The following is a 26,067-nucleotide window of genomic DNA, read 5'->3' on the forward strand; positions in this document are numbered from 1 at the left end:
TTCCTGTGCAGCCTGCTCTAGGCGACCCTGCTCTGGCAGGGGGGTTGGACTAGGTGATCTCCAGAGGTCCCTTCCAACCCTAGCATTCTGTAATTCTGTGACTTAGCCAGCTGAATTCAGCCATGTTTCTATTTTATTTCCTCTCCAGAAATATTGTAGTGAATTAGAAATGTGTCCCCCTAGTATTATCAAGAAGTGACAGAAATGACACTACTTAAGTCAAATGGACATGCATGCAGTACAACTAATACTGATGGCGTTGTTGAGAACTGTTCAAGATCAATCCTACTGTTTTAAAGATTAGAGTAGGCAAAATCAAAACAAAGCAATCCCTCCTCCCTCACCTTTTCAGACTGCAGTAACCCCCCTACAATTTACACAGGCTCGATTTGTGTTACAACATCCCTCATTATCCAGTGTTCTCAATTCAATATGCTTCGTAGAGTGGAGAGAAAATGACATGGCCCATCCCAGAGACTTCAGATTACACAAATCCCAGAGACACAAGGAATCAGTCAAACTAGTCATATATATAAGACCTCACTTTGGTAACTGCTCATATTGATTCCTTCAAATTCTTCCCTTACCTTGATTAGAAGAAACCCAATTATAAAGAAAATTGCTGAGAGGAGTTTTATGTATGAATTCTACAAATTGTAGTGAATTCCATTTTAAACATTAAGTAGTTTGCTATTAATCTTCTACCCAGCAAGTAAATAATGAATCATTTCAACCAGTGCTCAATCAATAGTGGCAGCAATAGCACAGAGAAAAAAACCCACAACTTTTAATACAAGTTTAAAGAGTCAGATGCTTGAGAGTGGCATCTCTTTACATAATACTTTAATCAGGTTTTCTTTTGGTTTCTTTTGGGTTTTTTTATTTATTTTTGGTGGGCTGGATAAAAATGCTGAAGTTTCCCTCTCCCATCACACACATAAAAAATTTGACAAATGCTTTCCTGTCTGGTACCCACCTGCACTCTAGTCCATACCAGCTAGTGATAATCTGTTACAATAACCAGCTGTGATTACCATGCGATTGATTCTAGTGCTTGAATTGTAGTACAGCCTTTGCCACAATAAAAATCTTGCCACAATACCAAAAGTTTAAATGAAGAAATCAAATGACTGCTCCAGTAATCCTGTTTATGTATTCTTACTTCAATAAATTATTCCGTATTTGGAACGAATACTATTTGATATCCTCTTATAGCATCATCCATGTATTTTACGGCTGTCCCCAATACTGTCAAGCCAAAAGAGTCCACCTACACAAAGAGCTGCCTAGTGAGTTACTACTACACTTATGGCTGAAGACGACACACTCTCTAGAGACAATATTCTTGGTAATATCAGTACTATTGAAAAAAAATAAAATAGGATGGATTCTATAGCAAGTGAAACAGCACAAATGTTTATCTGTGGAATCACTTGGAATCGCTCAGGTACTGCAAGGAAGTTCTTTCACTGGTGAGAGCCCATGCCTTGGTTCTGAAGAACCCTCATCAATAAAACCCAGGCTCCTGCAGGCTGCATTTACCTTATTAGCAGAATGGTTGTGCCATCACACGTTCCAAGACATTTGCCTCAGCACCAGGCACCAGCTTATGTCCAAGACATAAGCCTCAGCACCACTTAAAACCTATTGGTTTTAATTGGTATATTGGTTTATTGGACATATAAGAAAAATAGTTTTCTTTTCATATATATGATATACATGAGAACCTTGGGCCGATGTTCCCTTTACACAGCACTGCAGAGTCAGCAAAACTGGTGAATTCCAAACGGCAGGACATTTCAGTTCCACTTTGCATGGATACAATTACCCACCACAGCAGAACATTGAATGAAACTCCTATCCTGTTCTGTCCAAAGTACCTCTTGTGTTTTTACATTAGGTATAAGCACGCCTTGTCTGTTTTACAAGAACGATGTTAAGGATTACTGGCAAGCCACTGATTTAAATTAACCTAGATAATAGAAAACTGAGCGGGTAAGATGTGAAAGCAATTTTTTAAACATAAAGGAATGTTTTGTATGAAGTCCTGAAAACAAAAAGGAAAACACTGTCTTTGATAATCAAATTCGAACTTCACTTTCAAACTGAAAAATATGAAACCCATAGTTTGAGGTGACTTTGCAAAGAAAGTTTTGTACCTACCCCAGTACTGACTGGCTATTTTAAGAAAGAGAACAAAAAAAGTTGCTTTCAAATTCTGACTATTCTGTGCATGGATAACCAGGTAACTTGCACAGTCATCTTGCACATGTTCTAAACAAACAAGAGTTTTACCAATTCTCATAATTTTATCAGAATCTCTTAGCTAGTAAGTTGGTAACAGAAAATTCCATCGCTATCTCTCGACTGAATTCAGAATTAGCACATTTTTTAGACCCAACCTGAGAGAATTCAGAACACAAAGATTCAAAAGACTACTTGCTACTCGCTTTTAACACTCTTATGGTAAGAAAGAGCAAGTCCGTTTTTGAAAGCTACATTCCTTACTCCCAACAAATACCTCTTGATTGCCAGCAAATTCAATAGTCTAGTTCTCTACTCAACCCCAACCTCAGAATTAATTTACGTACTATTCCAATTCTAAAATGTCAAAGGAGAATTCCAGTTAGCCCTTGCTGAACTAGATATCAAATAATTTAACTGACCCGTGCAGATTATCTCAACCCCAACATGTCATAGTAATTCAAAGGGACACGGCATGGGAAACAATTATTGGACATATTTGAATATGAAAGTATTCAAACATATTTCGGGGGGGGAGAGGGCAGTGCAGTGGCATAGATGTTTCCAGTGTTTCATGAAAATAAAGCTTGATTTCTTTCGAAATACATAAAAGCGAACACGTTGTTTTCATTATATGATTTCCTTTCTTCCAAGAGATAAGTCATGAAATTTGTAGTTAAATCAATGCAGAGTGATGCTAATTACTAACTTTACAAAAACTTCAGTAAATTTCACACAATCACTAGACATCAAAACAAATATAAACCAGATAATGGGATAGACTGGACAGTTAAGTAAGCCAGAAGCATATTACCCTCACTTAGCAAACTGCAGGTATTTTTAGGACTCTTAAAGGAAGTTTACAATGGAGTGAATTTCTTGCCATTAAGTTTTCCTAGGATAATGGCTTCAACAAATAAGACTTTGCAATCAGCTAGTGAAATTCCTGAGACGTGTCTATATCCTGTGGCAGAAGTGCCTAAGTTAGTGAAAATGGTAAACACTTTACCCTAGGGTCAAAGCACTAACATCTCTGTAGCTCAGGACATCTTTTTGATGAATGTGAGACAGCTGGAATAAATATATCAAGGGTAACAATTGTGCTCCCATGGTAGATCCAGCTGCTGCAAAAATAAACCCAGGGGGAAAAAGCCAAAGAGTAAGAAAACCCAACAGTATAAAAAAACCTCCTACACCATACAACCCCACTGTTTTTGCATATGTCCTTTTAAAATACAAGACTCTCTGCAAACAGTGGTTGAAAATGAATGTAGAGATTAATTTCTTAAATGCAAAATCAGTTTATAAACTTTTTAAAAAAGTAATCAAGGAATGACTGTTTTATTTAAACAGCACTTAACAGCAATATTTTTACCTTTAGTGATTTTTTTTCCAGACTTGAGGAGCATTCGTACCTGCTAGAAAGAAAGTTATTTTAAAAATAAGCACAGACTCATAATAATCCTGTTAATACTTTATTAGTGTAATTTTTTAGCTTTCTATTGGACAAAACATAAATGCAAACTCCAAAAAAAAATTCAGAGTCCTCTGCCATTGAGTAGAATTGACCATGGCAGCCTGTTTCATGTTCATTCTTTGTTACGGAAACGAGAGGAGGGGGAAGGGAGGGAAAAAGCATCAATAGAACAATTAGGCACACAGCTGACACTTACTGTACAATGATATGCACAAGTAATTTATAACAGCTATATTCATGAGATGTGCTCTTCAGATTTTTCCCTTGTAATATATGAGCTTTGCTCAAATGAGCAAAGATCATTGAGAACAAGGGAATTAACAAAGGAGTAACAAATAAGACTTTTAAAACAAGTCCTTAAATAAACTAACGCAACAACAGAATGCAAAATTGTTCAGCTGAGAAGACATTTTTAACCTAGACTTCAAAATATTAAAAATTCATTTATTTTACAGTTATTCAAATACACATGCATTAAATGAAAATATTGCACAAAATTAAAATTTAGATTGTGGAATTCATATATTTTTATTTTGGTACATGTTCTGGTAGCACTTAAAATTTACTGTTTAATTCTAGCAAACACCAGCAGCACAAGCTTGAGGATGAACCAAATGAAAACTTCAATTGCTCCTTTTCTCTTAAAAATAATTAAGGCTAAAACAAGTGCATTTGTTGACAATGGCACAATTTTCAGCGGCCAGTCGCAGCACCCAAAGGCCAGAAGATACACCCAGACACTTAAGTGCTGTATATTAAACATTCAGTTTTGGACATTTTCTAGGATAATAGGCTGCATGGGTTGACAGGGCAGTGATTTTAAATCATCAACATGAAAACCATTTAAATAAAGATACGTACAAACTCTTTTTAACAAAAACTATTCATTTCTGATGATTCTTGCCAGCCAACAGGTACCACTGAATTAGGAAGCCACATTCTGTACTTAAATACAGAAGACAAAACTCCAATACATATATACATATGCACACACACGTATATAAATGTGTGTATAGGTATATATATGTAATAAATTCATTAAGTAAAATGACTAATAAACATGGCATATTATGTTCATTCACATTCCTAGAGATATTATTTTATTTTTGTACAGAAATGTACCAGATAATTAAAAAAAAGATCCCAAATTTGTAGATGATCACTGTTCCCTTGAAATTTTTCATTGGTACCTACAGATAGATAAGAGGTTCCACAGATTTGACGGAACAGCATTTGAACTTCCCACTTTCATACTGCATAACAAATTCAGTGATTTAGAAAGACATAAATTAGATTTGGTAGGATCAATGATATATTTACTATATCGCCAAGAACAATTGATGAACGATCTTTCATCAGTCAGATGTCAGGTAGGCCTGAGCACCCTGACAACGGAGGAAGATACAGGCATGTAAACAATAGGAGCTGGCTATGTTGATTACTTCACACAGAACTCAATAATTTTGTTAAATTCAACAGCACTTAATCAACACACTTCTACAGAACCTGCAGAGAGGAAGGGGGAAGGGTTCTTACATATTTACCAACTTGTCTTCCTAGAGATTATAAAAGAAAGGGATTTCATTTACAGTATTTAGTTCTGCAATAAAGAAAAAGAAAAACCAAGTGCACTTGAGCCCATGCATACTGTATGAGAATGTTAACAGTACAATATGATCATCATTAAGTAGTATGATAAAAGGCTACATTGCATTAATAGAGTCCATGAGAAAAAATGATCTATATAGAGGCTTCAGTCAAATTAACTAGGTCCTTTGAGAGCCTTCTATCTTCTCTTAGAACGCTTTCATAAAAGGTCTGTGTTCCTCCCTCACATAAAAGAATCATTTGTTCCCATAAAGACACAAATTACTGTAAGGATCCTTGATCAATAGCTGTATCTTACCCTGCGTTTAGCGTTCAGGAAAAAAAACGGACTCTATAGGATTACTTTCTATTCACCCGGATAGTGGTGCTCAAACAGTAGGGGACTACGAAAAAGAAAACACAAACTGAGATATGCTGTGGCCAAACAGGATTAATCAGTTGTTACTTTATTTTTAATTAGTCAGAAATTCTTCAATGAAACTAAAACAGATGGATGTGGGGGCCTTGATGTCAAATTTTTATTAAAATTTTACACTATGCAAAAAATAAAAAAATTATTTAAAAAAATATTGTAGTTTTATCTCCTTTTTATTTTCATATATACACTGAGATGCATTCAGGAATTTCCAAGTGTTTGTATATGACTAATGAAATCCTTTACCTGTGAGGAACCAACTAATTCTATTATTTTTCCATATGAACCTTACACACTAAAAGGTAAGGAATCTTTCAATTAAGTAGGACATGGTCTTTTACACCCAAAAAAAGTTTCAAATTTTAATGGGGAGTTGTGTGTAAACTGTGTCTTAGTGCAATTTCCTCATCTTCTAACACGATGTCTATCCTCTTTGAAATATGCACCCCCTTCCTTCTACAACCATCAACTTGATATATGTTCAAATACAGCAATTGAACATAAATATGATGCCCCTTCTCCACTGAAGTTACATGCAAAAATGTATGTCAGGTGCTATAAGAGCAAAATATGGCCCTTAATGCTACAGAATAACCAGAATAAAGGGTTTATTTCTACTGCACCTCTGCCTTTACTAAACCCCCCATTAGATCTAACATTAGTTTATTTTTCAAAACATGAAAGGTGAAGTAAATGTAGCATAAAAGCTACATTATCTCAACTTTTCTTCAATAAATGTACTTTTATGATGGGGCTATAACTGCTTCTCCCCTCTCCTATGAACCTGCTATTCCAGAGACTGCTTTTCCTTTTAGCTTGGCCTTTACAGGAATGTTAAGAGAGCCTCAACAGCCACAACATAGAACAATTCCACCTGATTCTCACACATTGCACTATCTCCCAGTGCCAAAACACCCTTTTCTTCCATTGTATCACCATGGTTGTGCTTTACTTGAACAGTCTGGCACTTTTCATTGCTGGCAAAACATCGACTCAGGAACGGAAGGAATCAGCGTTCTTATATATTGGGCCAGTATTCTTCTCAATGTTGCATGAAGACGCACCAAATCATTTAAGACACACAAACCCTTCTGGTAGTGGTTGAATTACAAGTGAAGATGAGAAGATCCACAGGTCTTACAGATGCATTAATAATCTAATATGTGACACTAGAAGACTGGTGCAGAAATAACAGCATGTGAGTTTGAAGCCCCAGAGAATCTGCCCAAGAAATTAGTCCTGGACAAACATACACCAGCTTAATAGGTTTGAAGTGTCACCTTTTCTGCAAGGAAGGCGCTTGAGTAGAATGTAGTCTCTGCTTATACCTCTGCATCTGCTTTGACCGTGAATGCAGTTTGTTGAAGAGCTCATGGAACTTATTTTGCGGAAATAAGGTTTCTAAGAATCTCTCCAGAAACACGTACACCATTCTCTTGTTCAGTTGAGCATGCTGGAACATTTCAAAGACCCGAAGAATGCCTTTCCGTGTTGTCTCAGCACCTATGATGTGCTTCAGTTCATCTACAAAAATGAAAGTTACACAGAAGTTTAAGCTAAATTCTGTTTCTGTGTTAAAAATAAACTTAAACTGAATATTGTCTTTCAAATTATGTAGCTTGAAATTTTAGGTAACAGTGCCTCTATTATACGTAACACAATTAACCTAGGAGTTCTCTTACACCAGAAAGGATTTCTGAAAATTACTTCACTTTTACACTATATATGTGGAATTGTGTTATTTTACATGAAATCATGCTGTATTGGAATATAGGTATTTCATGCACTGAACTTAAATCCTCAAGTGAAACAAAATACCGGTTTGGCTCTAAGAGAATTAGTTACGTTTGTGAATTCCAAGAGAATTCACAATACGTGTGAAAATGTTCAGCGCGTAGTAATTAAAAACCTTTTTATTTAAATACACTTCATACGCCAACATTTCTTTTCAACATTTCAACAATCAACAAGAATACTGACATTAATTCCAGTAACAATATATGGTAAGAACTATTAGGCGTCACTCCCAGACCCACTTACCTGGCATTACCTCCAGTAGTTTGGTTTTCCCTGCCACTCTTGTTCTCATTCTAATAGCTTTGTCCCTCCGTGGAACAGTCTCTGCTAGAATGCCGTTGGGCCAAAAAGCATCTCTGCAACAAAAGCAAGTCTGTCAAAATACATTAAAATTTTATCAAGTGAAAGGCTCTTTTTAATCCCTCAAAGCTTTCTCATAAAATAAACTCAAGAAAGTAATTTGCACACAATTTAACACACACTTCAAATATTAGGAAAGGGGGGGGAAAAAAGGGCAAAAAGAGAAATCAAAAGCAAGAAGCACAACACACTCAATCTACTAGTAGTTACCATATACATTTTTGGCACAAGAATCAGATGAAAGCAAATTTTAAGAAAATATTACGCACCAAAAACATTCAAATACCACACCGTTGTTACGTAAAATATACCTAAGATTTGCTTTTACCTATCAGTCTCTATTGCCAGTGAGAGACTCTAGGTTTAGGTCTTAATTGCTTCATTAGATCTCTGACAGTAGTTAAACTATCAACAAGCTAAAGCTGAGATGAAGTAGTTTCAGTGTAGTATAAAGCCCAATGCAAAAGACTAAAAAAGTATTTTGCCTCAGTGAATGACATTCTTTTTCGGAGTAAGAAGCACACATTCTTACTCAGTTTTATTAAAGAATAACACAATATCCGTAGCGTATGACCCTGTGGCTCTTGTATGACCGGGGGTGGCTCTTGCCCAACAATACTGCAGAATCCATTAACAGTTTTAGGCAATGGAATGGACAGAACCTTCAATACTTTCAAACTCGGACTTCATTTCTGTTGTATCTGCCTACATGCAAAACATGTTAGTTTAGACCTAGGGGTTTTTTTAGTAAAAACTGTTTGCCTTTTAAGGCAAGGCATGCACATACCTTCAAAGTAAATAAGACACTTCACGCAGTAAAATGATTAAATTCATAAGTATACCCGTACTCTAGCTCTTCTAGACTGGTTAACAAAAGAACTGTTTAAGGAAGAGGTGAAAATTCAAAAATATGCCTCTTGATGTGACAATTACTTTTTCCTCACTTTACCCATGTAAAAAACAGCATACGGTCCATCTGGAATTCTGTACAGTAGTAATAATTTCCTCACATAAAAACAATAGGAAGGATACAAAGATTTTCGACATCAACTGGCAAGTACTTCGTATTTAACATCTACGATAAAAGACATACCTGAAGCGTTTCACTGCATCGGCTACTTGCTCAGGAGATGTCATCCAATCAACATGATCAACTATTTTTCTAAAAAAATCAAAGCAACAAATCTATCTCATTTAATTTTTAAAACAGAAAACAAATAAGTATAGCATTTTAAAGAGCACTCTAGGGCAAACAAAGTATAACTTCAGCTTTCTCCAACTCCACAAGTGGATTCTATATAACTGCACACTAGGAAGGCAAACGCCAATTCTCAAGATAAAAATCTAAGCTCACTGATCACTCCTTTTTATTTTTGAGTAAATGTATGATGACTAAGCAGGCTGGAAAACTGATGTTGCATCTCCCGTCAGCGTTAGATAAATGTTCTGCTTATAGAGTGCTCCTCTTCATGGAGCACTCTTCAAGTTCTGTTTCTGTAAGCAAAGAATCTACTTAAAATCTCAAATTACCATACTTATGTAAGCAATTACTCCATAAACTTTAACAGGGGATACAGACTAATCACAAACTTTGACCTTCATTCATCAACACATACACACAGATCACTATCCAAATCTAGGATGTTTACAGAAATGATACAGACGTATGTGTATCACCATAATGCCCAGGATTCTTTCCTTAAATATAATTTGAATTTAGTTTTCTAAGAAACAGGAAAGCACAATTTTGATGCAGAATGCCATTAAACCCCAAGAATCTGCTAGGACAAGGTATGATTGCTGAACTAGAGGAAGCTGTGAGTATCTGCAAAAGCCTTAAATGCAGAAGCAAAATACTTCTGCACACATCTCTGCAGTAAGAAAGCAGCAGCCTGTGTGCAAACTCATCTAGTTATACTACAATCTGAAAACAGAGTTGTTGAAGAGGGCAGCATGTTTCTGGAAGCACAGGTTCTCAAGATAACTGTCACCCGGCCACAAGGAGTTATTTCAAAAACAACTAGTGCTATTATTAATACATGGCTGCACCACTATTGGTACAACAAGACCTGCCTGTAAGTTTAACAGTGCTGATGAAAACATCAAAAATACACTTGTGAAGGGTAAAAAAAAGTAATGATACAGTGAGGAATGTCCTGAAAAAATAATAGGAAATTACTTCCCACCTGCCAGAAATTAAGTTTTTGATTCATTGGAATTTAGTGCCCATCCTCTTTCTAGAAATTTTTTTTGGTTTATATTTCTCTTTTCATTTCAGGAACAAATTATTAGAAGGGAAAGCCTGGAATCAGTAGATTTCTAAGCTGAGGACAAGAAACATTACTTATTTAGCACTACAAATTGGCTTTGCATTTGCATGAAAAACGGTATATGTGAATTACAGAGAACATGGGGGGCAGAACAGACCCCATAACAGTCCTTCCCCCCCGCCCCAATCTTTTAAAGTGTGAGAGCAAAAACCTAACATGGCAACTCAGTACAGTTCACGTAATTTGACAGTGCCAGTGTAATGTTTGTGGCATCAGAGAGATGTGAACAGAAATAGCGCAGAAAGTAATAAACAGTATTAACAACAAAAAGTACAGTGTAAAACAGGGCAAAAAGCATAGACACCACCAACACTAAGTTACATTCACAGAAATGTGAACTTTTGTTGCTATATGAAAGCTCCTTTGGAAGTTCTCTGGCATGTAAGAGTTACTAAAATTTGTCTTTCAGCAATGTTTTGTTGTTTGTGTCCGTTTTACACCACATTTGTACTTGATTCTCTTCAAAGGGGAATGCATGCAGATCTATACCACAACAATTTAGTAAAACCAAAAAGGATTTATAGACACAGTCTACATAGTATCACTCACACAATCACTCCACATAAAAAAGCAGTACCTATTAATTGTGTCACCATATGTTGCTCTAATAAGTTGCTGAAGCAGATTTTTTATATTTCTTCTTAACCACTGATTTCTTTCCTTTAAATCAAAGACTTCATCCATAAGGAGGAGCATTACTCTCAGTGGAATATTGTCGTCCACCTGATCAAGTGAGTAAAAGTATAATCAGTAAACTTTTATTTCGGTTCAAGAAAGCTACAGGTTTAGTAGCTACTTCACAGGTCAAATGTTTCAGTACAAGCAGAACAATGTCAGGAACACTTTGCTCTGTATTTTACTGTAAGGTGAAATCTTCCCTAAATCCTCTATGACACCACGAATAGCAAAGAAAGACTGAAAATTAAACTAGGTTTAAATCCACTGAACTTTTAAAATAAGACAAAAAGAAAACAGTTATTTCAACACAGCTGAACACAGTCAATACAACTAAATATGTCCTAAAGAGAGATCATGTCCCTGACTCTTACTTGGGTGGCTGTGCTTCCAACTGCCTAACGTGAACGCTCTGGAAGGCACTGTTCTTTGGCATCTTTTCCTTACGGATGCACTGCACCAAATTCAGAACCTCCTAAGAACAATGACACTTCACTGCAGTGAACTACCTTTTATTTAGATATCGTTCCAATCTGCATGGCTATTAAGTGCTTTTATGCTTGTAGGTTAAGAAAAGCATCATTTTACTATTTAATAGAAGATGTTACACAGATTAGCTTACAAAAAACAACTTTTACGGAAATCCTAAACCAGAGCATTCAGTAACTATGTAAAAGTTTTTAAAGATGAATCGCGTAGGCTTGCAGTAACTGTCCACATCTTTTCAAATATGAAAATTTGAGGGAGAGTTTACTAAATTCTGTAGAATGAAAGTATTAGATTTTCATCTTAGTTTTTATTAATGTTTCCCTTACAGAAATAACAGCAGCTTCGCATGGCCTGCTTATATGCCAGAATATGAGCCAACATATTGTTAAGTTGTGGCATAAAAAGACAGCATTTGGAGTCACAGCTGTATTGCACAAGAGACCACAAATATTTATCTCAAATACAACAATTTAATTTGATTTTTTGACTATTTTTTGTCTGATTGAATGACTGTAGTTTGTGAACAATGCATCTTAAAAAAAGCAGTTGAGAGCTGAAAGGTTTTAAAAGATTTGAAATCTGCCTTTCAGAAACACTTGGTATGTTAACTTAGAAGCTATCAAGAATGGTAGCTCCTATTCATTTTACAGAAGATTAGTGAAATATTTGCAGAGACGCTGCTCATATACTTGAATGATATTATTTTGTTTTGCCTGTGCAAAACAGAAGCCTCAGAAGTATCAAAGATATACATTTGTAATTACAAATTTACAGATGCAGTCTGATATAGTGAAAAATAATGAGGAAAAAGAAAACCCAGAAGAACTCAAGGCTATGATATTTGAGCAAAAATACATCTACCAAGCCATCACAGCAGTTATGTACAGGAAGACAAACTGGAATGCTTTGATGTGACCAAAAAACCTGAAACGTGAAGGGCAGAACAGGTGCAGATTTATGACCATAGCAAATTGCATTTAATCACTGCTAATCTTATGGCCTTTCTGTCCTACTTAGAGATAAAAGTTTTCTTCCAATTGTTTCCACATATATGATCAACGTTTCAATCACAACAATAGCAAAATACCATAGCTTATGACAACATCAAGAGCTTGAATTTCACTTTCACATTTCTAATATTACTACTTTAGACAGTTTAGGTATCCACACACTAAAAGGTTATTATTTAGGAAAACATTCTGAAGGGTTTTTTCCATAAAAACATAGCAAACACTACTTCTGATCCATTAAAACAAATTCCTGCTGAAAGGTCACATCAGAAATCAGAATCCATAAAATGCCAACGGAAATGATGCTAACAGTCTGGTATCATACTATCTTTGAAGAGACAGAAATTGGAGAGAGGAGGGGAAAAAAACCCCAACCAAAAACCCCCACCCACAAAACACATAAGTAGCATGTGCACTCTAAGTTACTCCACTGTTGTGCAAAACATTTTAGTACTAACAAAGATGTTAATTTTAGAAGGAAGCATATGAATTTCTTTTTTAAAGGTTAAAAACTGGTTTTAAGTATAATGTCATAATATCAGAAAACAATAAATACGTAGTTCAACATAAAATTAGTAGCTCATTAATTTGGTTGTAGAGGAGCCCAATTTGAAAGGGCAAATGTCAGACTCACATTGTCATCAATTGGTGCTGCAACACGGCAATGGTCAGGATCTGAATAGGTTTTCTGGATCAAAGGAGGCACCTACAATGAAAAAATTTAATGTTTATGAAGTAAAACTTACTTTAGAACAACAATAAATCAGATCAATTTTCATAATCATTTTGGTTATGAAAATTAAAACCAAACATTTGGTCAAAAGACAGTTGCATACTACCGCAGATAAATATACAGTAATCCTTTCATCTTCCAACAAATCAAGCCTGTAGGGACTCTCCTATAGCTATCAAAGTTATCAACATCTTTAAGACAATCCACATATACTTCCTCAAGTGCCTAACGCTTCAACTGAAAAACACCTAGAAATTCATATGGGACTGATATTTCTTCTGGTATTTCCTTAAGTCATGCCTAGTTACAGACTTCCCAGTCAGTATAACTGCAGATATATTTTTTGTCACACATCAGGGAAGTTACCAGCAACGAGAAAGTCCAGAGCCAATCATTTTATCTCATAAGTAATGAGAAAAAACAAACAAACAAAACCACCCACCACAAAAAACCCCATACACCATAGGTTTATTATTCCCTTTCATGGCTTAAAGCTTAGTTGACCTTGGTTGCTGTTCTACATCTGCCACATGTAACTGTTTCGGTAACAGAAAATGGAACAATCCCTGATGACAGACCTTACAGCTACACACAGAAAGAGGAGGGCAAGGGAAAGGAAGGTAAGATGGACATGTTAGGAAGATTACTACTTTCATAGGACTTCTAGATAGCAGGCCATGCTACCATTCCCTACCTCTAAGGTATTACATTTTAGGAATATAGGAGATGAGGAAAGATGGCAGAAGAGACAGCAAGAAAATTTAATTAAAAACTGAATTCAGCAAGGAATAAGCAGAAAAGAAGTTATCTCCTTATTCTAAGTTTCATAATATATGGGTTTTTTTTCTAATGAAACCAGCAGATGCAACAAACTAGCTTTATGAGAATGGGTGGTAAAAAACTAAGAAAATCAGTGACTCTCATTCTTGCCAAGTGGCTGCATTGAATTAAGTGAAGAAGGACTGCTGTAACAGTCTGTAGATGCCAACTTAAAATGCATTACTTAATAGAAAAGAGAACTCCATGTTTGTAATATAATGACTGCTGAACCTTATTAAAAGGGTATAGGTATAAAACAAGATTGCTTTCCTGTCTAACGACTTGACTCTTCATTACAGTATACAATGTGAGTCGATAGCTAATCTCCTATTAATTCACTAGTATGTATTAACTACCAAATATTTTCTTACCTTGAAAAATGATTGCTTTATGTCTTGTCCCAATCTCTCTGACATTTTACCCATGTTGTCTGACATTTTAGTCATTCCCTCTGCCAGGCTGTCAGGGAGAGACTTGACTGCATTTGATACATTTCTCATAGAGTTACGCAGTGGGTTTACAAATGTGTCCATCTGAAGGGGAAGATGTTTAACCAGAACTGTATAATCTATGAGGACACCAGTATATTAATACACTATGAGTGTATTAATACACACTGTTCCAGAGAACAATAATATAAAGCACAACTCAAATTGCTTAACTTCATCACAGAATGCAGAATAAAGTTTTAGCTTCACTTTCATTTATTTTCTCGTTCCTTACAGCCCTACTATAACTATTCACATCTTTCAGCAGATCTTTTTCCTGAGTCATTTCCATTTCTCATCCCTCAGCTTTTTTTAGCTTGAATTTATTTTCCTTTTCTTCTTCATTCAATGCCATTTCTCCCTTCCAAGCTTCCTACTTCCATATGTTTCACTTCTGCTTTCAACTCTTCATCTTTGAAACATGCCTCTTAAACAGCACTGGAGTAATATCCTTTAATATCATGACAAGTATAATTAAAAACATAAAGTAGTTCCATAGAAACCGTTACAATTTCTCTTTCAGTATATAATCTAAATCCAGTCTAGAGGCACAAATACTACTGTGATGCCCTTACAAATTAAGTTTATGAAGAACCCGATAAACTGGAAAGCAAGTCTCACTCAGTCATTACATAAACCTTGATAAATATTTAACTGTTTCACTGTTCAATATTTAAGGAATATAGGCAGAACAACAACTTGAAGTGACAATACAGTTGCAAATGCTTTTTATACCAAAATCACTAGAAGTTTAGAAATAGCTATATTTGCAAAGCAGATGCCCACACAAACTGGTCAACTGAACAAAAAAAAAAAAAAAATCACTTGTCTGAAGAGAGTTCTGGTGGCTTAACAGAAAGGATGTACAGCTCAGAGCTCCGAATTTGACCAATGACTCTGCATGATTACAACAGCTAAATACGTAACAGCTGCTTTTGAAGGGAAATGCATTTCATTTTTTGGGCTGAAGAGTGGAGAGCATGGTAACAGCAGCAAATACAGAGTAAAGAACTGAAAAAAGAAATTAGAAGGAACGAGACTACGAAAAAAAATAAATCACAGATGTCTGACAGAAAGTAACTTGCAATGAACACGCTTTTAGAGTAGTCTTGGTGCAATACACTGTCTGATTTGAAAATTTTATTTCCTTGTCATACAAATAAATTTACCTGTTATAAAACCAGTAAATTTTTCATTCCGTATGTTCTCAGATACTTTGCCACTCATATAGTATTAAAGCAACTCACTTGCAAGTTGTTTTGAAAGTGCTTTATAGCTGTTTACTATCAGTTCAACATCTTCATTTAATGCAATCATTGCACTAATGAATGCTCTGAAGTTCCCCTGACAGTGCAAAACATTCTTACCTTCCGTGCAAAATCCCCCTTCCCTTTGCTGTAGGCTTTATTCTCCAGGAAGTCATACACATAATGGGCTAAAGCTGGAGAAGCCTTCATCATTTCAGGATTTAACAAGAGCTGAGTGAAATAATTTTTAAAAGGTGTTTTTTAATAAATAATGAAAAAGGCCATACCATCCAGTTTAGTAGAAGTTTATCACGTACAAAGACATTGCATCTTGCAATGTATTTTCTCATTCATTCTCTAAATTTTATTGCAACATAACACTATTCTCAAGATGGAAACAACATGCCATAATTTTAACTAGTATGTTAATTATAGCATCTCATAGAAAACCACACACCTTTATGACCATTCATACTACTTCTAAAACTCCATGAAAAAAAAAAAAAGTAATGTCTGTGATGGAAAAAAATAATGCTATTAAAAATGGGACATATATCTCAAAGGAAAAAATATTAGCACTCTAAACAGAACAATCAGATTTCACAATGTTTTATTCACTTTCATTATTTATTGTTAGCATGTCCCTTGAGTTGGTCAACATATTTTAGTGCTAAATGACCAGAAAGTCCCTATGAAGTAGGACAACTGAATTTCTTTAGTTGGGCCGATAGAGGCCTTATCTGAATGGAGAAACTGTGTGGTTGCGCTACACCACCGCAGCGGGTGCCATGCCAATCCTTACGCAACAGCACAAGAGAAAGTAACCACAAACATGAGTGTAATGGAAAAAAGTGAAGTGGGATAGAGTTCAAAACCAGCACAGCTGGAACCTTACCAGCTCAGAAGAGCTGGGACAGAACCGGTTGAGAATAAACCAAAACAGCAAAAAAAAAAAAAGCAAACTTATTAGAATATACAAAGTTCTTATGGTATACTATTTAGGATTGCATACAGCCTACAACACAGTTTTGGTTTTGGTTTTTTGGGGTATTTTTTTGGTTTGTTTTTTTTTTTTTTTTTTTTTAAAAAAGCATGCTAACAAATTTTCTACCTCAGAAAAAAAAAATTCCAACCTAAAACACAATCAAAAAAACCCCATAACAGCTTACCTGCAAATATGCATTTAAATCTTTTTTCCTCTTCTCCAAAAATTCTCTGTCCATATTGTTAAATGTCTTTTTGCCAGGAAGTTTCAGTATATTTGCAAGGTTTTCAAACTATAAAAAAGAGAAGATTTTTTTGTTCTGTTCTCAAAAGAGTTTCAAATCATCATATAAGCTCAGAAATGACAGGGGTCATTACATTCACCTATTCTTACCTACCATATAACATCTACCATATCACACCTGACAAATAATTTATGAATCAAGCCCAGAATTCAGATTCCTTGGAGAAGTAAAAATGAAAGATAGGCCATCAAGAACAATTGCACAAAAATTTTCAGGAGACTGTCAAGGGTAAAATTTAATTTCTGAACACACATGCGATACTCACTTTTGAAATACAGACTAGCAAAATGTGCAAATTATTCCTGTCATCACACCTGCTCAAAAAGATTTAGGCTGAATATTTATCATTATTATTTGTGCAAAAGTCAGTACAGTTATGAGACTACATCAAGAGAACTTGCACATCTTTCTAAAACATCTTCCCCTTCCTCTCTTCATCAAACCTACTAAGGAAATAATTAAGTTTTCGTCCCTGGCGTGGATAGCAGCACCCAGTTTACACACAGGTTATCATACCAGGCCATCACCTCTGCCTTTTCTCCAGGTAATGGCACAGTTTGACATGTCTTCCACTGTTCCAGTTTTACAGAAAGAACTAGTGTTCCAAGGAAGCAACAGGGAAAGAAGAGTCCCTAACACTTAAGAAGGCTGAACATATCTGCTACAATGCACAAAAATAAGAAAGTGACAAGAATAAAACTCGAAGAATCAGGATTATCCACATATAGAATCCAGACTTTCTGTAAATAATGAATAATATTCTAAATGGGGTAAAGAAAGAAAGGTATAGTATCTAGGCTTTAAGAAACAACCTGGAAATATTTAATATTTTGAAAAGTTTTTACGTATTTTTTTTTTCCTAGTCATTTACCAGTCAGTCAGTTTTAATGACTGCCGCATATCAGCACAACATTAACTCACTATAAGGTCAGTGACCACACACCTGTTTCAACAGGTTATAGATTCTTCAAAACAGTGAATTAATTTAAAAAATAAAATAAAAAATCAATTTGAAGAGAGTACAAAAATTGGTATTTCAAATTTATTGACAGCACACTAAGATAATCAGAAATTCAAAGGGAAGTCAGACTTTGTTTATGATTAATACAAATATTCAACACAATGTTTGCTTTTTTAATAAAGCCTTTTCCATTTTTCCTCCTGCTGGGACTTTACAATGCTAACCTACCTGCACAGAATTTGTTCTCTGTGCCTCGCTATTAATAACAGAGTTAAGGGATGTAATCCAAGACTTCTGACTAGTTCAAAGGTTATGCAGTCAAATCTGACTTCTCCAAGGGCTTGGTTTAAAAGCGTTTCACCCTCCTCTTTTAAAAGCACTGCATTTTCAACACTTTTTCATGTCAGCAGGTTCTACTGTGTACCAGCTGGTGAATTACAAGTCTCTATTTTTTCTTCTTTCATTTTAGGAAGGTTAAGAGTCTGAGAATACAAGTACAGCAATAAAAGGCAGATTGTATAGCAGTACACTGAACTGCCAACAGCTGTCCCTTTTGAGACCCCACCGATCCTTAACATTTCACTTAAAACTTGAATATCTATTTCCCAAACTCAGTTTTTATTTCTTAATCTCTGTGACAAATATAACAAATGAAATATGCCACTGTTTGAGACCAATAGCACTTCTATACAAACATTCTGAAGTAAAATTAAGCAAACGTGGGGTAAAAGCTTTCTAAGTTCCATTTCCTTTTGTTAGTGCAATTATATAGCCATCAGGTATTAAACTATATAAACGTGCACCTGTAAACTGCTCAGTACCAATAATGTATAATATAAATGGTAAAAAAGTACACTTTAATGGAAAGAAACCTAAATGCTGTAACTCCACATCTTAAGTCACTTTGAGAAAGCCAATACTCATGCCATACCATCACACAGAAAAAGCACCTTTCAAAGAAACCTTAGAAGATTTCTATGAGATTAATTACCTGCTCAGTGATCCTCATGTGAAAGTCATGGAAGTCACTGTAGCGTCGGTATGTCTTCCATGTCTCTTCGCTGTTTGGATTTCGCCGATGGACTGTGATAGCATACAGTGCATATGTCTTGCCGTGATCATTACACACTCCTGCCACAGCATATGGGTCATAGTCAGCATAGACTAGTAGTTTAAAAACAAAAATAAAAAAGGAACAAACAGAAAGAAGGAAGACGAAAGGACACAAACATGAAGTGAAGAAATGTCTGGAATGACAGACTTGAGAGACAAAAATGGACATGCAAGCAGAAGAGTAAGCCATCCCTTTATCCAAAACACCGTATAAGTGATGCCCTCCAGAAACTTATTACGCAAACTGAAATATAGAGATTAAGCAGCCTTAGAGTTAGACAAGTTTCACCGACATGCAAAATATAAAAAAGAATAGAAAAGATTTCTACTGTTAAGAATAGCGAATAGATCTTTTAAAAAAATAATTTTAGCCTAAAGAACTCAAGAATGAAAGACAACTGTGAAACCAGAAGAAATTCCAGTCTGCAAAGTACTCTAATCATATTGCAAAAGTTTATCCATCAAAGAAACTGTAAATACAAAAGACAGTGCCAGAAAGCTTTAAGCATGTGGTTTTGTTATTAACATCAGCAGTTTATTATTAATACAAAAAATACTACCCACACTATTTAAGCCAACAGGAACACTACATACACACACATATATGTATGTATTCTGTACGTGTGTGTACATATGATATATTCTGTGTGTGTACACACACACACATTTTATGGAGAAGTCAATCTACAAGTGGAAAGAACACCACAGATAGTCATCTTAAATAGAAGCAAACAACTTTTTGTTTTACACTGAATATTTAAGTTCTCTTGGACATTCCTCCATCACAGAATTCCTCCCAGTACCAAGTTTGTTTCAAAAACTTCAATTTAATCTACAGAATAAGCTAGGACCAATATTGTTTACACTGCACACTGTTTAAATCGGTAACATGTTGGATCTCTATGTATTGAGCCAATACCCAGTAACCACAATTTTCCAGTGGCTAGATGAAAATACTTTTTAATCAAATTCTGTTAATTTCTCAATATACCCAGATTGCATAAAATACACTTTTCCTGACAAATCATCAGCTGCAACTTCTGTTGCGCTTCCAGCCTTGACTTCTCTCAAGTATAATGCTGAGGTCTAAGCAGCCAGGGAGCACCTCTAAGATAGGGGCAGCTGCTGACAATGTAAGAGTTACACGCTAGCAAGGTGCACCATGGGCATGGAGCATCTTTTCTTTGCCATCTACCCCCTAGAAGAACAATGTTAAATGCTGAACCCCGAGATAAAAGAGCAAGCTGCCAAAATACTGTCCAGAGAATGGAGCTGGGAAACCCCACCCCAAAGATGCTCAGCAAGGCCTATTCTCTAAACTCACGTTGATCTACCATGCAGCCACCAGACCACATCTCAGGGGGCTGCTCAGCTGCACCTTTAGGAGTACCACTTAAGGACGGGAGCAGCAGCAGAAGAAAGAAGTTGTCTCTGCCACCTCTTATGTCACAGCTTCTTAATCAGCATTTATTTTGCAACAAGGCAAGGTGAATCCTCAAAGACTATAGAGGAGATCTTGTATACATCCCACAAGCACAGTAAAGGGTAGTAATCGGCAGGGGAAGGGAGCCTGTACACAGATGTAAGATGCACCTACTGCCTGTAGCATCCAGAAAGCAGAGACTTTTTTTTTTCTAGTTCAAACATGAGGTGAAGAGAAGAATGTCCAGTTTAATCCTTTCTTACAATATGAACGCGTACATATCCCCTGGTTCAACCGGAGTATTATGGATTCACAGGGTCAAGCTGATAGTTATCAATAAACACTGCCATTAAGATTATTAATTTAACATAATTTGTGTGGTTCGAAGTTTACCTTTTTCTTAGATTAAAACAATGAAACTTATAAGTTTAATTCAGAAAAAAGAATCAAGTGGCATTTTAATTAAAAAGCAAAATCGTGATTCTTAACTTTTAAATGATTTTTCCCCTCTCTGAAGAGTGACTACACTAGACTTGGGATTGCACCATGCTCTCACACTGTGTTGGAGTAACAGAAATTAATTAAAATATCAAGTAGTTGAATTCTTGCCCACAGCTCATATGTCTGCTATATAAAGGCATAGACTTAAGAGTCTATTACATAGTAAAGTCTACCCAAAAAAAGTATCTGAGGATTCATTCACAATTTAATTACCCAATGCAATCTCATCTAACTGGACTATCTGTCAATACTATTTGAGAAGTTTTTGTTATTTACTCTCAGGTGACATTTTTTTATTACTAGGCAAATTATTTCAAAAGATAACCAAAAACGCCACCACTGTAAAGACTGAAGCCATTACTTTAAATTAAGCTAAGTCAGTAAGGAAGCAGAAAAAAAATAGGGGAGAATATTATAGTAAGAGAAGTAATCAGTCAGGAATTAGAACTGTGTTACTTGAAAAAAAAAAAAAAAAAAAGAAATGGCTTTTAGAATTTGTTCTTTAAATACTTTTAAAGATAAATGCTACTCAATGTTAAGTTTAGTGAATGATTCTCCTGAGACAGGAAAAATAATAATACCAAAACCAACAAAAATTAAATCACATTTTAAGTACAGATATATAGCCTACAACCTACGGCACCAATTCTGTAAGGATTTCCATTATAAGGACTTCATGGGAAATATGAATTCAAATGTTTTATGAGGTTAAAAGAGTGAAAGGATTAGGATTTCAAGGGCCTGTAACATCAAAAAACTCAAACTAAATGGTGTAAAACAAGTAAGCAGCCATCATAACAGATTCACTTACCAGTATCTGAGATGTATGCATGGAGTTGAACTGTCTCATCAGAAGGGACATTTGAAAGGTCATCTAAGGACTGCGGGGCAGGGGAGAGAGGGGAGAAAGAAGAAATGGGCGAGAGAGAATAAGATCATAGATACACTTTATTTGAGAGATGCTTTTTGATTAATCTATTTCATTTTCAAACTTTCAATTCTCTACACTAATAGAATAGCTTAATGCACTGTAACGGTGCAAGTAAGTGTTGGTATTACCTGATTACTAAAGCCTTGCTTTTACAGAGTGTAGGGTCCTTCATTTCCCCTACCAGTTTCCCATAGCTCTGTGATCACTTTAACTTATTTGCCACTTTCATGTGATATCTCAGTTCTAACAGAAGTACAGCTACAAATAGTCTTTTACTGAGTATAAAAGAAAAAAAAAATCCAAGAAATTCCTAACTGTGGAGATACAGATGTTGTGTAACAGATCTTTTGGTTTTACCTTCATACCACTCTTTTCTTTCAACTGACTTAAAGCACTATGCACAAGTTACAGTGCAGTAAAAGCTGAATAATTTCTCTGCTGTATGTAAAAAACTGCAAACACTTTTCTCAGAAATGTTTTCCCTCGTAAAAAAACAAGGGGGTACATCCTCAGCTGGCTAGTGGCCTGTCTCCCCGTTTAGTAATTACTGGGATCAAAAGAAGCCTCATGGGTCTTTTAGAGAAGCTTTGCTGTTACTTAAAATTAATACATCTGACTACTAAGATTTAACATAATAAAGGTCTGCAAGACTGTGGAGTGAAGAACTTGGATACACAACTGAAAAATGGAGGATGGGCCGCTACACGCGTGATCCTAATCTTAAATTATCAGGTTTAAAAAAAAAAAGATAACAGCTATTTAAGTAGAATTCACAGGCACTGGGATCCTAGCTACTTTATATATTTTACCCCAAAATTCTGAAGTTCTTCAAAGATACACATTCAGAATAAATATGCACCGATCAGCTACCTTTTATAATTTAACCAAGCCGGTTTCATAGTGAGTTGCCACAAATAGTTACCAAGAAGGGGATCTACTGGGTAGCAGTGCCATACCTGTGTCAAAATAAAAATCTCAATACGTGTCAATCAAGTTTCTGAACTCCTCCGTTTCCTTAAATATAAACCAATCTTACGTGATTACAATCAAAACACAGGTTGGACTTGAAAACTTAAATTATTTAAAGACTGCTCTTGCCCCTTCTTCATCTGAATCTTTATTATCTCCATGATATTTCAACATAATACTCCACTCCTGCCTTCCCAAGCTCTCTAGAAAGAACAGCTTTCCTCTGCCTCAACCATCCCAATCACGGCCTCGCTCCAACCAACCCACTGCCTAAATATCCGCCATGGAAGGTGAAGGAATGTCTAGATACTGAATAAATGGCATCGTTAAAAAGGTCTGAACACACTAACTATGCTTAAACATGTATTTAACACGTATTAACATTTAGGAGTCTCCTAAATATCTTACAACACAGCTTGTAGACTTAGAGTACAGAAGTCCCAGCTTGAAAAGAGGCAGAAGAAAGAGAAGCCCATTTGGGAAATCTGCTTTGCCACAGCATGCTATAGTGCTAAAAGTTTATGTTTGTTCAGTGGTAGAACAGATGAATTAATGCAAAAATATTTTGAGAGCAGACATCATCTTTACCTCAAGAATTCCCAAATCTGCAAGTTACTGAATGCTGGAGAGAATTCTGGTAAAGTATCACCGGAAGTGGACTATTCCTATAACCTTCATTAGACACTTGCTTTTGGTCATTGTTGGATATAGGGCTAGACTTTCGCTGACCTAGTCCATTCTTAAGCAAGTCACCCTTGGAGAGCAATAAGCCTGAAAGGTGTTTATACTGCAGTGTCCAAATTTAAGAGTAGACTATCACCCGAGACAGATGAACTGCAGGAATTTATGGGAACCTGGAAAAGCATTTGATGCTCTGAGAGCTCTAGAATTTGGTTATCCGTAAGATGGAAGGGATGTTATTAAAGGAGACAAGTAACAGTCAACTGCTCTAGTATTTTGCTTGCTATGAAACACTTTAAGCTACCGCCGCATTTTTTAAAAGGCACCAATATTTCTCATTTTCCTGCCTCCCTTCATTGCCACCCTGAGAGTTCAGCTTTCTTCTTGATAACTGAATGGGGTTCAAGCTGACATATACTAATGACTTCCAGAAGTTCAACCCAGCCATTTCTGCTGCCATTCAAGGTCATAGATAAGTAAAACCTGTGTAACTCCTACTTACTCAACGCAAAAGCAATATGTAAAGCTCACATTATGGATCCATTTTGATGAAATCTGCAAGAGTCTATAAGTATTCTAAAATTGTTTTATAACCCCAAAATATGCCCGACTGGTTTAATATAGACGATTAATGTGTCAAATTAAAAGGCAGAAATTAAGAAGATATTTTTGTAAAGTAATTTTTCCTCAAAATAGTTTTGAGTCTCTCTTCCAAATAATCTTAAAATACATTCTTACAGTGAAAGTATAAACCGCAGGAGATGTATTTTATAATGGAAACTTTAGGAAGCACTCAACTGCTGTGGCAAGGCACTACACAGCAACAATTAATACAAGTAAATTAAATGGTTAAAACTTGAATAGATAACCAACAGACAGTTTGTATTTAATATGATCTAATATCTTCGACATTAGGTGTATTCACAGGAAGACAAGTTAATTAAAAAGCAAAAATATCACACCACAACCCGATCTTATTTAATGCATTGTCATTAGCTGAAAGTACAGAAATTCCCTGACCTTCAAAGTAACCTTTCCAAGGTCTATTTTTCTTCATGTAACTGACTAACACAAGGGAGCTAAACTATGTGTACTCTTGACATGGAATTCAGCCAGGAAAAACTAATCTACCAATATTCAAACACCTGTAAAAGCACTGACAACCCTGAATAATATGGACTACAGAAAGCAAAAGTTCTTCTGCATAAACAGAGCTTTATTACACGCTCCTGCAAGAATGTTCTTCATTCTGTGAAGATATTAAATGTACTATTCTGCAAATATACTTTTCACAACAACAAAAAAATCAAAACTTTGAAGTATCCCATGCAAATAACTGTTTGTATTGCAGCGGTGCTTGATAAAGGCTGTACGACTTTCTACCTCAGTTTAAAAAGGCCACATGAAACTAAGCAGCAGATAACTGCTAGCCAGATGAGCCGCTGCAATGACAAATCCCCATCTGTAAAATATGACTTTGATATGTGAAAACATTCTTAGAAAAAGTACTTGAGACACTTGAAAAATCTTTTTAAGAGATTAGTCAATTAAAAGAATCTCTTGTGAAGTGTTACCAGAATTGTATGTAAGTTTATAAAAATATGGCTAAATTAAGTTTTCCTTCTGCATCTAACAGGAGTTTGTGTAAATTGTATCAGCTGACCACCTCCTTTTTTCTTCCTATTTTAAAATGTAAACAAGAGGAAAACAATAGGGGAAAAAAATTCCCAACTTCAAAAAAAATAATAAACCAACCCCACAAACAAACAAACAACCCCCACATGGAAACACATTTATATTTATTTTAAATGTGTTCCTTTACAAAATAAACCCTCTTCCTCTGCATGCAAGCATGATCTAACCAATGAGCTGGAACTCCTAAGGAGCTACAGCATCTTCCAAAAATGAATTAGAAGGGCCTATGAATCCCATAAGCCAGGAAATTGCATGCAGATTGCAAACATTTCTAAAACTAAAAGATTTGGAAAAATATTCTCATATGCACAATTGAACCTTGCATATCTTTTGCTTCGCTACATGTAGTCTGAAGAAACAAGTAAGAGGGACGGGAGGAAATACATCAGAATTTTTTATGATTTTTCCTTTTTAAATACCTCTGATTTGATTTTCAGTTTAAAACATTTTAAACCTAATAATATCTATACAGAACAGATTATTTGGAAAGAGTCTGGTAGAAGTATACAGTTCTCTTCCTATGTATGCAGAAACACATTTCAAATACCTAGGTACATTCATGTAACAAAGAAAAGGTTCTGATAAACTGACGCAGTCAAGATCTGCTTAAAGAAAAATACCAAAAATCGCTTGAAATTGGTCAGACAAGAAAACAAAGATTCATATTTTGTATAGATAAACTCAAGATACTTTTATCTTTCCAAATCAAGTCCTAACTAAAAAAAATTAAAAAAAATCAACCTATAAAAATCTAATTAAATGTTTCATTTTACCCTCTACTTGAATTTTATCCTTTGTGATTTCAAAGGATT

At 35.5% G+C, this 26,067-nt stretch overlaps 1 protein-coding gene across 2 annotated transcripts in view; it reads right to left on the reverse strand.

Annotated features, from left to right (window-relative positions):
• Positions 1 to 3,706: 3,706 nt before the first annotated feature.
• The window catches only part of SNX13 (sorting nexin 13), a 73,136-nt gene continuing 50,775 nt past the window's right edge, over positions 3,707 to 26,067 (reverse strand). The window contains exons 17-26 of one of the 2 annotated variants that reach the window (XM_063324954.1): positions 21,791 to 21,860; positions 18,934 to 19,106; positions 16,862 to 16,969; positions 15,813 to 15,923; positions 14,329 to 14,490; positions 13,040 to 13,111; positions 10,809 to 10,954; positions 8,995 to 9,063; positions 7,785 to 7,897; positions 3,707 to 7,268 (exon numbers count right to left, since the gene is read on the reverse strand). In XM_063324954.1, the coding sequence (XP_063181024.1) occupies positions 7,021 to 7,268; positions 7,785 to 7,897; positions 8,995 to 9,063; positions 10,809 to 10,954; positions 13,040 to 13,111; positions 14,329 to 14,490; positions 15,813 to 15,923; positions 16,862 to 16,969; positions 18,934 to 19,106; positions 21,791 to 21,860 (1,272 nt within the window). In that variant the 3' untranslated portion in view covers positions 3,707 to 7,020. The remainder of the gene's footprint in view (positions 7,269 to 7,784; positions 7,898 to 8,994; positions 9,064 to 10,808; positions 10,955 to 13,039; positions 13,112 to 14,328; positions 14,491 to 15,812; positions 15,924 to 16,861; positions 16,970 to 18,933; positions 19,107 to 21,790; positions 21,861 to 26,067) is intronic. The other variant, XM_063324955.1, reaches the window with a different exon arrangement.

Source organism: Chroicocephalus ridibundus, chromosome 2, assembly GCF_963924245.1.
Source record: "Chroicocephalus ridibundus chromosome 2, bChrRid1.1, whole genome shotgun sequence".
Classification (NCBI taxonomy): domain Eukaryota; kingdom Metazoa; phylum Chordata; class Aves; order Charadriiformes; family Laridae; genus Chroicocephalus; species Chroicocephalus ridibundus.